The 15,733-nt window shown below is 53.0% G+C and overlaps 1 protein-coding gene across 1 annotated transcript in view; it reads left to right on the top strand.

The window, feature by feature from the left end:
* Positions 1-494: 494 nt before the first annotated feature.
* SCN4A (sodium voltage-gated channel alpha subunit 4) overlaps positions 495-15,733 on the top strand; it is a 30,407-nt gene continuing 15,168 nt past the window's right edge. The window contains exons 1-14 of the mRNA XM_030508777.1: positions 495-758; positions 1,356-1,491; positions 2,403-2,499; positions 3,164-3,292; positions 3,403-3,494; positions 5,107-5,403; positions 7,092-7,155; positions 7,502-7,643; positions 8,424-8,636; positions 10,657-10,812; positions 11,034-11,157; positions 11,868-12,106; positions 13,903-14,076; positions 14,384-14,740. Of these exons, the coding sequence (XP_030364637.1) occupies positions 495-758; positions 1,356-1,491; positions 2,403-2,499; positions 3,164-3,292; positions 3,403-3,494; positions 5,107-5,403; positions 7,092-7,155; positions 7,502-7,643; positions 8,424-8,636; positions 10,657-10,812; positions 11,034-11,157; positions 11,868-12,106; positions 13,903-14,076; positions 14,384-14,740 (2,484 nt within the window). The remainder of the gene's footprint in view (positions 759-1,355; positions 1,492-2,402; positions 2,500-3,163; positions 3,293-3,402; positions 3,495-5,106; positions 5,404-7,091; positions 7,156-7,501; positions 7,644-8,423; positions 8,637-10,656; positions 10,813-11,033; positions 11,158-11,867; positions 12,107-13,902; positions 14,077-14,383; positions 14,741-15,733) is intronic.

The raw sequence follows: 15,733 nt of genomic DNA, 5'->3' as shown, positions 1-15,733 counted from the left end.
TGCCAGAGGGGAGATTGAGATGAGCTCTGAGGCAGAAGCTCTTCCCTGTGAGGGTGCTGAGGCGCTGGCACAGGGTGCCCAGAGAAGCTGTGGCTGCCCCATCCCTGGCAGTGTTCAAGGCCAGGTTGGACACAGGGGCTTGGAGCAACCTGCTCTAGTGGAAGGTGTCCCTGCCCATGGCAGGGGGTTGGAGCTGGATGAGCTTAAATGTCCCTTCAAACCCAAACCAGTCTGGGATTCTATACCATAGGGTGCTCAACCTGATGGTGCTTTTTGCTTGGAGACTGAGCTGGGGTCTTGGGTGAGAAGCAGCACATGTGGTGCTCCATCTGCAAACAATCCATGCATAACGATCTTCCTTGCAAGTTCAAAACCCCACCTAGATCCTTCCATCCCCTTGCTCAAGGGCTGAGCAGCCATGTCCCACACCAGCATTGTCTTCTCCCCATGTCCCCGCAGGCTGGGCGCAGGCGTCCTGGTTGCAGAATGAGAGCATGGCCGGCCTGCCGCCGATCCCGGGCATTGAGAACCTGCGCCCCTTCACACCCGCCTCGCTGGCTGCCATCGAGCAGCGCATCGCCGAGGCCGAGGCGCTCCGGATAAAGAGGCAGCACGTGGAGCTGCCTGAGGAAGAAGAGCTCAAACCCAGGAGTGACCTGGAAGCTGGGAAGAACTTGCCCCTCATCTATGGTGACCCACCCCTGGAGCTCATCGGGATCCCGCTGGAGGACCTGGACCCGTTCTACAAGGATAAGAAGGTGAGGGGCAGAGCTTAACCTATGGGTAGACTTGGCTTTCATAGAATCATAGAATGGGTTGGAAACGACCTTAAGATCATCCAGTCCCAACCCTCTGCCGCGGGCAGGGACACCTTTCACAACCTGGCCTTGAACACTGCCAGGGATGGGGCAACCACATCTTCTCTGGGCACCCTGTGCCAGCGCCTCAGCACCCTCACAGGGAAGAGCTTCTGCCTAATATCTAACCTGAACTTCCCCTGTCTAAGTTTAAACCCATTACCCCTTGTCCTACCACCTCAGTCCCTGATGAAGAGTCCCTCTCCAGCACCCTTGTAGGCTTTAGACGTATGTTCCAAGAAAAAGGTCAAAACATGCACCTCCTCTTATTTCAACCATGCCCCAGGATCTCATCTGAGCTCATCTTGGTGTTCTATAGCCTCAGGCTGCTGTGGTTGCTTCTCTAAAGCAGAACATCTGTTCCTTGGCAAAATCCAGAGCCTTTGGAGATCCCGAGCATGCGTAGAGGTCTCTCCTTTAATGGTAGCACTTGATCTATAGGTGTTCTGGGGGTGTGCAGAAGAGCTAACCCCTCTCCCTTCTCTCTCTTTTCCACAGACATTCATAGTCCTCAACAAAGGGAAGTCTATCTACCGCTTCTCTGCAACTCCTGCCCTCTACCTGCTGGGGCCCTTCCACCCCATCCGCAAAGGAGCCATCAAAGTGCTTATCCATTCATATCCTTGCCCTCTGTGTTGCTGCTCCATTGCCAGGTCAAACTCTGATGCTCAGAGTGCAAACAACCCTGGGAGAGGGCTAGGAGAAGTGTTTCACAATGGTGTGGTGAGCAAATCTCCTGGGCTGGCCCCCACCATGGCCAGGACCCATGGTCCCTTCTTGAGGAGTGAGTGCTTTACAGCTTTGAGTACCTTGGTGGCACCAAGAGCTCAGTCTTGGTTGGGAAGGGAAGGAACCAGTTTGTTTGGAAAAGGGAAGAAATTCCAGTGTTGGAGCTTCCCAGGAAGAGGTTGGAGGTCTGGCAAAACTTGGAAAGGAAGGAAAATGTTTACAGGTCAGGAGATCCTGTCCCATTCGGGAAGTAGGTGAACTGGGGAGCTCAAAGGATGCTTTGGGAGAGGGAAGGCAGAGGAACCAGGACACTGGGGTGCAGGGAAGGAAAGACGCAATTTGGTCAGTGCTGGGGCTTTTGGTGTGAGATAATCAGAGGTGGAAAGACAGGAAAGGATGCCAAGAACAAGAGGGACACTAGGATGGGTGGGAGGTGATCCCAGCAGAGCTGTGGTGACAGAAGAGGTTGGTGGCCAGGAGGTGGGAGGAAAAAGACAAGGTGTTTGTGGTAGATGATCAGACAAGTGGGGAAAGCTGTATCCTGGGTTGATGGAGAGGAAGGAGCATGGCACAAGGAGGGAGGCAGACCCAGAACCATGGGGATGGGGAGGGGGGCAGAAAGGGAGGGCAGGGGCCAGGACCATGCATGGGAGCAGGAGGACTAAGGGGAAAGTGTGAGCACAGGACTGAGCTGGGAGAAAAGAACAGGTCAGGACATGGGACCAAGGTGGGAGCCAGGACAAGAGCCCTGCTTGGCTTCCTAATGGTGTGAAAGGGGGAATCCAGGCCACAACCACAGCGTTTCTCCTTGACCAGGCTTTAAATTATTCAGCATGGTCATCATGATCACGATTTTAACCAACTGTGTGTTTATGACGATGAGCAACCCCCCAACATGGTCCAAGAATGTGGAGTAAGTCCCTTCCTCCTGCCTCCTCCCCCAGCCATGGGGGCATCCGGCTTGACCATCCTCAGCAGGGACAGGACAAGGCTGAGAGAGCAGTGTTGGGATCCAGGCACCCTTCAGAGGAAGAGAGGTGTCGTTGGGAGATGCTGGTGACCCTCTTGATGTCAGAAGGGATGTCTGTGCTCTGCAATAGGCATTGCAAAGAGTGGGAGTGTTTCAGAGCTGCCCAAAATCTAGTGGGGTCCTTGTGACAGGAGGCCACTGCAGAGCAGGTTGGGTCAGGACAAGTCAGCAGTGACAGTCTGGAGAGGCTGAGCAGATCCACCAGTCCAAGGAGCGTGGACAACCAGCCCCTGTGAGAAGGGGAAAATCCGGCATGTTCCACTGTGGTTCTGCACAATCAGATCTCAGCAGGGTTTTACAGAGGGCGTGGTGGTGGTGGGAGATCGGCAGGGACCAGAGGTGTTGCAGAATAGTCACCAAAGGGATTGGTAGCTCCAGATATCCCAATTTGCCTTACGAGGTGAAGCACCCCAAGAACCCAGCAGCCTGTGATCCCCCCACACTCAGCTTCCCAACATGGTCCTGCTGTCAGGGATAGACAAAATCTTATCCTGAGCTGGCCTTTGGAGCCGGGTGAGCATCCCCATGGCCACTGTTCCCATTTCAGATACACCTTCACTGGGATATACACCTTTGAGTCCCTCATCAAGGTACTGTCAAGAGGCTTCTGCATCAATGACTTCACATTCCTGCGCGACCCGTGGAATTGGCTGGACTTCATGGTCATCTCCATGGCGTGAGTATGGTGGGATGGGGGCAGGATGGGACCCTGGGGAGGAGGGCTGACAAACAGGGGTGTAGGTGCCTGGCAGAGCCCTTGAAGCCCTCTCCTCTCCTGTCCTGCAGCTACATTACCGAGTTCGTGGACCTGGGGAACATCTCTGCTCTCAGAACCTTCCGTGTCCTCCGTGCCTTGAAAACCATCACCGTCATACCAGGTGGGACTTAAAAAAGGGGTCTTCTCTCCTTGTCTTCCCTTTCCTTGAGCTCAGGTTTTCCCACAGTTCACATCAATTCCTTGTTCTCTTGACAGCTCTAAGAGAAAACAGAGGAAATAAGGTAATCCTTATTTTCCACATGGCTTTTGGGTTAGGTCCTGCGGCTTCTACATCTTGAAATGAGCTGCTCTCACTTCTTCAGGACAGGGAAAGCTCCTGATGAGCCAGATGTGTTGTTTTTAGGGCTTCTTGGAGATGCTTTAAGTGGGCTTGTTCTCCTGTTGTGTTTACAGGCTCAATTAACTGATAGGCTTTGCGTGGTCCTTGGAGCCATAAACTCAGTTTTGTCCCTACTGCTGACTGCTCCAGTGCTAGGGTTGAGATATTTAATGGGTATTAGCGCAAGAGCCACGTGGCAAGTGCTTAACATCATCCCCAACATCCAGCCTGAGGTCTTAGGAGCATGTTCTCAAATACCTCTGATGGCTGTCTCCAAATTTGATACCATTTCAATACCCTGCTTTGGTAACACTTAGTGCAGGCTCACAGAGGTGATAGGTCAGACCCCTTGAAGAAGAGTGAGATTTAACTGAAAATGATCATTTCTTGTGGTGAATACATGCTTGTGTCTGCAGATTCCAGATCTTTAGGGCTCATATTTGAATGCTTTTTGCTTACACCAAATAGGTTAATAATTGTGTTTAGCAAAACCTGAGCTGCTGCTTCTTTCTGGAATGGCATCTCCCCAGGAGGCTCTGCAGAAATAGCAGCTGCAAGAATAAGCTGGTTTAGAATAGCTGCCATCAGCAGTTTCTCAACATAGACAAACCCTTGGAGACAGGGTTTTACCTATGTGGTTTGGGGAGAGGGGGGAACTGGCATGATGGCCTCCATGTGAGAAAGCTCTGTGCTCAGAGTTGCTTTTAAGATCAACATCACAATGTCCTGGCATCACCCATCATCCATGTAGACCTTGGGTAACCGGAATAACATTTTGCATTTCAAAAGCCCACTAAAGATCTGTGGATAAGCCTCCTTTGTAGTGGAAACAGCGATGCTGGGGAGAAGAGATGAGTTGACCCCAATGCTTAATGCAGACGTCACTTCGTCACCTTCATTGGAGGTTTCTCCAGCTTGAAGGGATCAGGCTGGAGGGTCCAGCTGGGCTCCCAACCATCCATGGGACAGCAGCATGTAGAGGTGTTGGACCACAGAAGCTTTTCTGGAGCTGAGAGCAGTGCTTTTCCATGTGCCATAGCAAAGTGGTCTACTTTAGTGGTTTGGGCCAAAAAAAGATCAGACTGTGGCACTTGGGGAAAATATAAAGGAACCGGTGGCTGCCAGGCTGGGGTAGGCTTTAGGTTGTGATACCCAGGTTAAGGTTGGCGTGGGGAGGCTTGGCTGGTCCAAGGGTGGCAGTTTTGGGGGAAAGGTTTATGCTGCCCAGCAGTGTGCGGCAATGTGTGGCACGGAGGTGGGGGGCTGAGCACATGGGGTGAACTTGGTGATACCACATGTCCCCACCAGATCCAGCACCTTTTGGGAATGCCATAGCACGTTCTCCACAACTTGCAAACGAGCGATTAGCTCAGGAGTGACACCTCTCCCCTAGGGCTGAAGACGATTGTTGGGGCTCTGATCCAGTCGGTGAAGAAGCTCTCGGACGTTATGATCCTCACTGTCTTCTGCCTGAGTGTGTTCGCCCTCATCGGCCTCCAGCTCTTCATGGGCAACCTCCGGCAGAAGTGTGTGCGGTGGCCACCCCTCAATGACACCCTGCTGGAGGACTTGGGGCTAGACAACGACACGATGGCCAACGCAACGCTCTATGGCAACTTCACTGATGACATGGCCAGCAACTTCACCAGCAACAGCACCTTTGATTTCGAGGCCTATATCAGTGATGAAGGTAAATGCTTGTGCATCCCCTTCTCCATTGACCCATCAGACTGGTTTGCTCCTCCTGGATTCTTTGCTCTTCTTCCATCTCAGACCAAGGTGGTTTGCTCACGTAGATCTTCCTGCCAAGGAGCTTTGCAGGGAGATGTGACCGGTGGGTGAAATGGGTTGTGCATAATCCCAGGATGGACAGATGGGATGAAATCCTCCTTGTCAGGGAAAATGCAGTCCACATGGGCAAGGTGAAGTCCTTCAGGCAGATTTCACCATGAGAAGGCCTGGACAAAACAGTGTCTCCACAGGGCATAAGCTCCCCTGGCTGATCACAACAGAGAGACCAAACCTTCCAGGAGCAGATGGGACTTTGGGTTGAAAACCAGAGGGGAAGATGCAGGGATGACACTTCTCACCCACTTTCACTGCTGCATCATAGCTAGGTCCTTCCCCAGGTACCACTGCATCCAAGCATGCAACACCATGACAGCCAACAGGAGGGGAAGGAGGGAGAGGGTGGGATCAAGCACAGGTCCTTGGACAGGACCGCAAGTTTGAAACAAGTTTGGCCCAAAAAAGTGCAGTGAGTTTTGTTTTTTTTTTTTTCTTTGGATTTGGGTTTTTGAACTCCCTGAAAATGTAAAAGCCTCAGGAAATCTGCCTGGCAGAGCTGCTGGTGGTGGGATGCTCCACAGGGATGTTTCACATCCCGTTTAGGGCACTCAGCAGAAGGTTGGGTTATGTCCCAGCTGAGCTGCTTTGCCCAGCTGCAGCTCTGGCATTAATTACAGGAAGACTTCTTTGTAGATATGCAAATTCAATATTTGGGATCTAATGAGTGCAGTGCAAATAGCAACAGCACCCTGCGGCCGTGCCTTCACACTGACAGCTCTTGGGGCCAGGCCAAAACCATCCTGCCTGGAGTTTCACAAGTGGGGCATCTCCACGACAAGCCCACATAGGGTAGATAAAACCTTGGTGGCAAGAAGCCAGCCGGAGCCGGGGATGCTTTGAGGAACCCCCAGAAATCCCTGTGTGGCTCCTGTAAGGGCTGTGCTAGGTGATGCCCAGGATGGGGTCCTGCTGCCCTTAGCTGTGTCCTGAGGTGGGAGTCTCCAGGACTGTGTGTCCCTGGGGGTAGGTGACCTGTGGTGGCGCCGTGTGGCATCTCCTGTGGCTCAGGGACTGCGCTCAAGCTCTAAGGAGGAGCTTTAAGGACTCCTGGTCTGTGAGCAGGGGGGTTTCCCCACCAGGTAGGAGCTGTTTGGGATGGGAGCAGCAGGAGGAAGGTGACAGCCATGGAATAGCAGCAGTTTCTCCAGGCTTTCTTGGGACCCCTGCAATCCTCAGTGCTCCCTGGGAATGCCCTGCTATCTTCCATGTTTTCCCAGCAAAACAGACCAGCCCTTTGACTGCATGTTAATCCACCTTCTCATGGGACCTGGCCCTGGCCAGCCTGGCTGTTGCTAGAGCTCTTTATTGGCTTGGGAACCATCTAGTTCGGTGGGTGAAACAATGCCGTGAGTGAGCTCTCTGAGCTGGTGCCAAATATTTCAATGCAAATAGCAAAGTCAGCAGAGAGGAGATAACCTGGTGGCCAGTGCTGGGATTCTGGGAATTGCCCTGCCAGCAAGGAGCTGCCAAGAATCTGGTAATCAATGTCTGTGTTTTGATTTGATGTCTTGCTCTTTCCCCAACTCAAAGCCAATTTCTACTTCCTGGAGGGAGCGCTTGACGCCCTGCTCTGTGGGAACAGCAGTGATGCTGGGTGAGTGCAGCTCATGCTGGTGGCCCTTTGGCTCCCCAGGAGGGGACAAGGACACCAGTGCAGCTTGTGGGACCACTGGTGCTTGGGATGGGACAGGATCAGGGCTGGGGATGTGAGTCTATGGGTGAATGGTCCAGGCATCCCAACTGTATCAGCTTGGGGGTATCAGTCTGGACACGCTGAACGTACCAGCTTTGGGGAAGGTGGTGTCAGTCCGGGCATCCCGACTGTATAAGCGTGGGAGAAAGGTCTTCTGAAGTATCTCAGCACCTCCAGGGATGGAGACTCTCGCTGCAGGGGCAGCACCAGGGTCTCAATCCAGCTGCCCCTGCGGCTCCTTTGGTAGGAAGTGCCCTGAAGGGTACCAGTGCATGAAGGCGGGGAGGAACCCAAACTACGGCTACACCAGCTACGACACCTTCAGCTGGGCTTTCCTGGCCCTCTTCCGCCTCATGACGCAGGACTTCTGGGAGAACCTCTTCCAGCTGGTAGGCACCAAATTTTATCCTTGTGCAAATGTTCCTCTCGTTTTGGTGCTGCCCCTGACCTAGGGCAGGCAGAAAGTCACTTGGTTGGAAACTTGTGGGACCTTGTCCTGTGGTTTATGAGTCTAACCTGGACCAGCAGAGACAGGCGCAGACCCATCCACTTGCCCAACCTGAGCAGTGCAATGCATTTCCCATAGCAAATCCTGGATGTGCTGTCAGCTGGATCATGGAAGTCAGGGCTTTATAAAATTACCTGGTACACCTCTGGCTTGAGGTAGGGGAGAAAAGCCACTTGTTCCCTGCACTGAGTCATCCTCTAGGGAGAAGATGCAGACCCCATGAAATCCCAGCTCATCCTGGGTCCAGAGGCAGTTTAGATAAACGCAAGCCCATGTCTAAAGGCTCCACGTGTCCTCTGGAAATGGTTGTGCCCAGATCCACAGTTAGAAAAAGACCACTCATGGCCCAAGGGTGAGACCTGAGAAGTTGGGGGCTGAGAGACAACAGCTCCTGCCACAGCAAAGTGAATCTCTGATGAAGTATTAGTCCCGTCTCCGTATATTCTTGCAGCCCTTGGGCTACCAGCCAGCACAGAGCAGTGTGGCTGCTTCACACAAGTCCTAACCCAGTGCTGTGGGCTGAAGAGAGGTCAACTGGGCAATGACCAGCCCTTGGGGAAGGTGGGAGCAAAATATTGTCCTGCCACCACAACCAGGAGGGTGCCCTGGTGTAAGAGCTTCCATTGGAAGCCTCCTCTTTCCATGTCTCCTCTTTCTACAGACACTGCGTGCAGCAGGGAAAACGTACATGATCTTCTTCGTGGTGGTTATATTCCTTGGTTCCTTCTACCTCATCAACCTCATCCTCGCGGTGGTGGCCATGGCTTACGCGGAACAGAATGATGCCACGCTGCTGGAGGAGCAGCAGAAGGAGGAGGAATTCCAGCAGCTCATGGAGCAGCTGAAGAAGCAACAAGAGGAGCAAGAGAAGATGGTTGGTGCAAAGTGTGGGGGCCAAAACGAGGGACCTTAGAAATAGGGGGAGAAAAGGGGAGGAATTGACAAGAGTGGTGGTGCCTCTATGTAAAATCCAAGAATAAGCCAAATTTGGGCCATAGTAAGCAAAGATAATAATTGAGTAACTATTTTGGGGGTCACAGCAAAAGTTGAGATACTCTCCTGCGTGGGGGAAGAAAGAAAGGCTGAAAATATGGATTTCCACATCCCAAATCCAGCACAGGGGGAACACTGGGAGGCAGCAGAGGTGCAGTACAGAGGTGGGGTGTTGCTTGAAAGGAAGAGAGGTGAGAAACAAGGCATGAAAGGCACCAGAACTAATAATCTATCTTCCTGCTGCACATCAGGAGCAGGAAACCTGGCAGAGAGCCTGCATGGGCAGATTATGATCAGGGTAGGAAAGAAGTGCCCAAGGAAGAGAGGGGGGTTGCAGCAAAGCTCAATGCATTAGCAAACCATACGTGGTGGGAGTGGACTAGATGATCCTTAAAGGTCCCTTCCAATCCAAACTATTCTATGATTCTATAAATACCAGGTTAGAAGGGACCTCAAGGATCATCTAGTCCAACCTTCCTTGGCAAAAGCACAGTCTAGACAAGAGAGATTTGCTCCCCTGTGGTCTCAGGTGTTACCTTAGCCCCTTTCCAGCCCTTGGGACCCTCTTTTCAGCACAACATGCCTATAGAACCATGGGGAAAAGCTTCTGTGATGTCTGATGCTGCAGCCCAGCCACTTTCTATCTCTAATCCTCCTTTTGGTCTATGTCAGCAACATCCCCAGGGAACATCCCTGCAAATCTGTTAGTCTGGGCAAAAGACCAGCTTCCTTGCATGTAGAGAGAGACACAGAACAATGTTTTACTCTAGAGCCTCTATCTCATTGCTTATCTGTGCCGAGCCACAACATCCTCAGAGGAAGTGACTTGCTCTTATCTGGTTGCTGCTGTTTGCAAGATGGGTTTAAGCAAAGCCCTGCCCCAGGGATGGGGACTCCAGGGCTGGCCATAAAGCTGGTGCTGCGGCTGGATCCCCAAGCAATTTAACCAGTGAGTTGCCCACAGGCTTATTACGGAATGATGCTTCTTTATTGTCACCTAGAGGAATGGAGAAGACGGAGAATAAGGCAGAGAGTGAGGGGAAAGCACCTACAGCAAACAGGGAAGAAGCTCTTCCCTGTGAGGGTGCTGAGGCGCTGGCACAGACTTTTCCCAGAGAAGCTGTGGCTGCCCCATCCCTGGCAGTGTTCAAGGCCAGGTTGGACACGGGCCTGGAGCAACCTGCTCTAGTGGAAGGTGTCCCTGCCCGTGGCAGGGGTTGGGACTGGAGGAGCTTTAAGGTCCCTTCAACCCAAACCAGGCTGGGATTCTATGAAATGGGCACTTGGATCTGTTTAATATCCAGTGACTGAGCATCGCATCTCAGTGATGTGCAGTGGGAACAGAGAGGTTCCCCTGGCACTGTGGCATCCTTAGTGCTACCAGAGGAAGTAATAAACTGCAAATATTAATACCACTGTCAGAAACGAAAAAGGGGGGGGGGGGGGGGGTGGAGAGGAAATGACCACATGTGCAAATGAAAACCTAATAAAATACTTGGAAGTAAAAATGTAAATTTTGACCCAAATATTGACACATTCAGAGCAGGATTCTGTTTAAGACGGGAATTGGGAGGCTTGCAGAGCTTTGTCCTTAAGAATTATTCACTCTGACCAAATCTGAACAGCTCTAATCCTGCTTGTAGAGAGCTTAGTACGGTGGGGAGTGCAGGTGAGGAGGAAGAGGCTGTCATTCCTGCTTAGCTACTGCAAACTGTTATACCCTCCTTGCTGTTTGTGAGGATTGGAGTTTGCTGCCCAGGTCCTGCAGCAGCAGATTTCGGGGTCCCAAAGTCCTGCCCAGGATGGTCCTGGGGCTTGGTTTGTCCCTCTCCTTCCCTGCAGCATTGTGGGAAAGCTCGGGACGGCTGCAGACACCGGGTGATGGGGTGTGCGTGCTGCAGTTGCAGGACCGGCGGTCCAGCAGCAGTTCCCCGCCCAGCAGCGTGGTCGAGAAGGAGCGAGACTCGGACCTCAACAGTGACCAGGACAAGGCAAAGGACTGCAACGGGCAAGTGATCCCCAAGGTCGTGCTGCAGCGCTCTGCTACGGTGGTTGGTGTACGTGTTTGATTTCTCTCTACCATTCCTTAAGGATGCCCACCCCAATAAACCCTCAGGGACAGGCTTGTGCCCAGCTTACTGTGGGTTAGGTCCTACAAGCCTTTCTGCAACCTTTAGTTCCCATGTCTTTCCAGACCATGCCCTTTCTTCTGCCTGTAAGTGCATTAAATACCCGGCAGTGCTCTGCATTCATCCCCTGTGCCTTCCTCTCCTTGCAGTTCAACCCAGCCAATGACCCGGAGAAACCTGACCACAACCACCTCGCTGCAGACAACCTAGATGTGCCAGGCCTTGAGAAGAGGGTGGGGAGTGCCGCCAGTGTCCTCTCCAACGCTGTGGAAGGTATGTCCTTCCCCAGCCTGGGTGCGTTGGTGGGCTTGGGGTGCTCAGCACACACCAGTGATAGTGGCTGGCATGAATCTCCAGCCCCATGCAAGGGCTGACTCTGGACCTGGGGTCTCCATATGGAGTCACCACAGTGATGCTCAAGGAAGGTTTTTCATCCCAACTCACTAGGATGATTCCTAGAGGCCGTAATACAACATCTCATGGAAACGAATGGGATTGCAGTTGATTGCAGCAGTCTCCAGAGCCCACTGAGAGCTGTTGTGTGGCCTCCCAAGAGCTGCTGCCTCAGCTTCAGGAAAAAGTACCATAGACTCAGCAATATGAGGCTTCTCAGCCCTGTCCTCCCCGAGAAGGGGCAACCAAACCCTATGGCCTCCCCACGGCAGTTCCCTTTGGTGTATCTGCAACCTCAGTGTGGCAGGGACACCTCAAGTCCTGCCCAAGTGCTGAGACCAGGACTGGACCCACAGTTCCCTGAGTTATCTGATGTTCCATCCATCTCAGATTTGGAGCGTGAGGTCCGCAACATCACTGTGCCTAGGCATGGGAAGGCTCCTCCTTTTAGCCCCCATATCAAACTCCTAGATGGTCTAGGGCTGGTTCAGGACCTCAGGAGAGGTCTCTTCTAGTGGGCAAGCACTTGCCTCACCAAGCGGAGGACAGGATAAGCCTACGCTGATGTAATTTTTCTTTCCTGCCCTCAGAGCTGGAGGAAGCTCACCAGAAGTGCCCGCCCTGGTGGTATAAATGTGCCCACACGTTCCTGGTGTGGAACTGCTGTCTTCCGTGGCGCAAGCTGAAGGAGTTTGTCAAGCTGGTGGTGATGGACCCCTTCGTGGACCTGGGCATCACCATCTGCATTGTGCTCAACACAGTCTTCATGGCCATGGAGCATTACCCCATGACAGAGGAGTTTGAGAATGTGCTGACTGTTGGGAACCTGGTAGGCAGCTATGGGCATCCCGTCCTTCCCTGTTTAGAGCCACAACATCTGCCCTGGTGGGCAGATCCCCTCTGCTGCCATTGTGTCACCTGAACAGCATGCATGCATGCCTGAAACACCTCCCCACTGCTGAGGAAGAACTGCAGGGGTCCAATCACAGCATGTCATCTCTGGATGGATGCCCCATCCCTGGCAGTGTTCAAGGCCAGGTTGGATGGGATTTGGAGCAACCTGCTCTAGTGGAAGGTGTCCCTGCCCGTGGCAGGGGGATGGAACTGGATGAGCTTTAATCTTCCTTCAACCTGAACCAGGCTGGGATTCTTTGCTGATGATGGTTTAGGTTCCAGCATGGCTCAGATCCATCATCCCCTGCTCCCTTCCTGCTGCAGCTTCTGTCTTACTTAGTGCATCTCAGCGATGCCAGTGTGGCCATGGCCTTGCAGAGCTGATCTGAACCACCTTCTACATAGGAACCCAGGGTCAGGCACGAAGTGCTGCCAGCCCTGGATGACACCACAGTGTCCTCATGATGCTGGGTGGCCTTGTGGCAGAGCAGGGACCATTTCAAATTCTGAGAGCAAACAAGTCCCCACTGAGCAGGAAGCAACACTGTCAGCAGCAATAAAAATAACAATAATCAGGACTTTTCCCACTGGGATCACTGCAAATCTGGGCTGTCCTTATTCCATAGATGTATTGAGCAACCACTTGTGGTTGCTCCTGCTTGGAGCTCGGGGTAAACGGCTTTCAGAAGGTTGCAATCTGCTGGTAGGACAAGCCCAGAAGGCCCCTGGTAGCTCTGGGAAATGCAGCTAAGGGATGGGAGCACTCACGGTCTCCTCTCCTGCCACCTTGCCCTGCTCCAGCACTGCTGGGAGCTCTCTGCATGGGCACTGGAGTGACACACGCAGAGTGTCACTGGGCAGGGTGACACTCAGCACACAGCTGCTTTGTCTCTAGTTTCATTCAGGAAATACAAGGGGATTAATCACTGTTGCTCGAAGCACGCTCACACTGCAGAGGTAGCTCTGGCTTTTCCTGCGGGACAGCAGCGGCTTCAGGCAGGATGTACAACCCCAGTTCCCAGTGTGGGGAATCCCTCAGCAGTAGGTCAAATTGGGTTATAGCCAATTAAATCTTTACTTTTGGTTTCCACCTGCCAACACACACCTTTGTGTCCATCCACAAGCACCCAGTCACCAGTGCTCCAGCCTAGCTTTGCAAGCCACAGTGGGCAGCACCTGGGGAGCTTGTTCCCAGCTGGGGCTGGACCTAATGGAATCATAGTCCCAGTCTGGTTTGGGTTGAAGGGACCTTAAAGATCATCCAGTTCCAACCCCCTGGACACCTTCTACTAGAGCAGGTTGCTCCAAGCCCCTGTGTCCAACCTGGCCTTGAACACTGCCAGGGATGGGGCAGCCACAGCTTCTCTGGGCACCCTGTGCCAGCGCCTCAGCACCCTCACAGGGAAGAGCTTCTGCCTAAGATCTAACTTGAACTTCCCCTGTTTCAGTTTAAGCCCATTCCTCCTTGTCCTATTGCTCCAGTCCCTGATGAAGGTCCCTCTCCAGTATCCTTGTAGCCCCCTTCAGACACTGGAAGCTGCTCTAAGGTCTCCCTGGAGCCTTCTCTTCTCCAGGCTCAACAAGCCCAATTTCTTCAGCCTGTCTCTGTATGGGAGGTGCTCTATGGGATGAAATGTTTTGGGAATACCCTAAAAAAGAGAGGTGCTACCCACCCCACACCGAGGCTCAGCACTGGCTTACAGTGAAGTGACAGGGTGCTGTTTCCCACAGGTCTTCACAGGGATCTTCATGGCAGAGATGGTTCTGAAGCTCATTGCTCTGGACCCCTACCAGTATTTCCAGCAGGGCTGGAACATCTTTGACAGCATCATCGTCACCCTGAGCCTGGTGGAGCTGGGCCTGGCCAACGTGCAAGGGCTGTCTGTGCTCCGCTCCTTCCGCTTGGTATGTGCCATGGGGATGAGGTGTGCCAGGGGTTTGGATGCAATTGCCACCAGAGTGCAGAATGGCTTGTTCAGCCTCCCTTATGGTAGTCACCAACCTGTCCCCTGTTAAAGATAATACCAAAAGTCAAGCTAAATACATAGGAAAATCAGAGTCTGTGCTCTTTGCAAACAGTTGGGTATTTAATCCTTCCTGCCTTAATAAAACTGCCACATGAAGGTCTAATCCTAGCTCTACAGCCTAGCTGAAACCTTGTGGCAACGAATGCCCCCAGCAAATCAATGCCTCGTCTCCTTGCTCCTCATAGCTGAGGGTTTTCAAGCTTGCCAAGTCCTGGCCCACCCTCAACATGCTCATCAAGATCATTGGCAACTCGGTGGGTGCCCTGGGGAACCTCACGCTGGTGCTGGCCATCATCGTCTTCATCTTCGCCGTGGTGGGGATGCAGCTCTTTGGGAAGAGCTACATCGAGTGTGTGTGTAAGATCTCCGTGGACTGCACGCTGCCCCGCTGGCACATGAACGACTTCTTCCACTCCTTCCTCATCGTCTTCCGCATCCTCTGCGGGGAGTGGATCGAGACCATGTGGGACTGCATGGAGGTGGCTGGCCAGACCATGTGCCTCATCGTCTTCATGATGGTCATGGTCATCGGGAACCTCGTGGTGAGTCTTGGAGCTGGGGTGGACCTTCAATGGAAGGCGGAAGTAAATTAGAAGTAAAGATTTAATTGGTAAAGGGACCTCCCTTTGAATGACTGCTGAGTGTCAGGGATTCCCAGCGCTGGGAACGGGGTTGCTACTGGGATGCTCCCTCCTGTAGGCCTGGTGGGACGTGCTGTGTGCTCAGCTCTGTGTAAAGCAGGGTGAGAAGCAATTTCTGAGGGACCTTCAGCTGAAACTAGATCAGGAACAGAAGGGGAAACTGAGGCATGGAAAACTTAACAGGCTTTAGGCAGATGAAGGAGCAGCTCTGGGACAAAAGAGAGCTCATCTTCAAGCTGCCCCTTCTTCTCCACACCGCTTTCCTCCTCATTCCCCACTCTCCTGCGATGAGGGGTGGATGCAGTGTTATACCCAGCTCACCCAGGGCTGGCCTTTTGGTCCTGGGTGCTTTTGGGACCAGATCCCCCTGGAAAGCTTTTGCAGATCCCTGTCCTCACCACGGTCCACTGGCGATGCAGGACCCCTCTGCAGCACAGGGGTTCCCCCTGGGTCCCAGTGAACCCCTGCTCACTATCACCCTCCCCTTGCCCTCCCTGCTCTAACCCAAGCGCTGCAGGTCTGCAAGTTCCAGGCGAGCATGGAATCCTTTCTAAACTTGGTCACCCTCTTGCTGGCAGCTCCGAAGCTTGTTTTCCAGCCTTCGTGGGCCCTGCTCTCCCTCCTTAAGGAGAAGGCAGGGGAGGGAAGCGCGGCGGCTTGCCGAATCGCTCCTATTACTTGCCAAGGTTGTGTAAGCCCTTTGGAATTTGCTTTGAAAAACTATCTGCCCATGGAGCTGCTGACGCCTCCCTCCCTACAGCGGATGCCTGCTCCAGCTCAGGCTGGCACAGGTCCCCAGAGGGGTGAAAGCAGCCCTGGGGAGAAACCCAGGCCACCCCACAGCTCGGGTCAGGGAAGCTCATAGTGGCCCACTTTGAGGGCAGAAAGGCAGGA

The sequence above is a fragment of the Strigops habroptila genome, chromosome 19 (genome assembly GCF_004027225.2).
Source record: "Strigops habroptila isolate Jane chromosome 19, bStrHab1.2.pri, whole genome shotgun sequence".
NCBI classification, from domain to species: domain Eukaryota; kingdom Metazoa; phylum Chordata; class Aves; order Psittaciformes; family Psittacidae; genus Strigops; species Strigops habroptila.
Note: the sequence above shows the minus strand (reverse complement) of the source record. Positions and strands in the feature narration are given on the sequence as shown.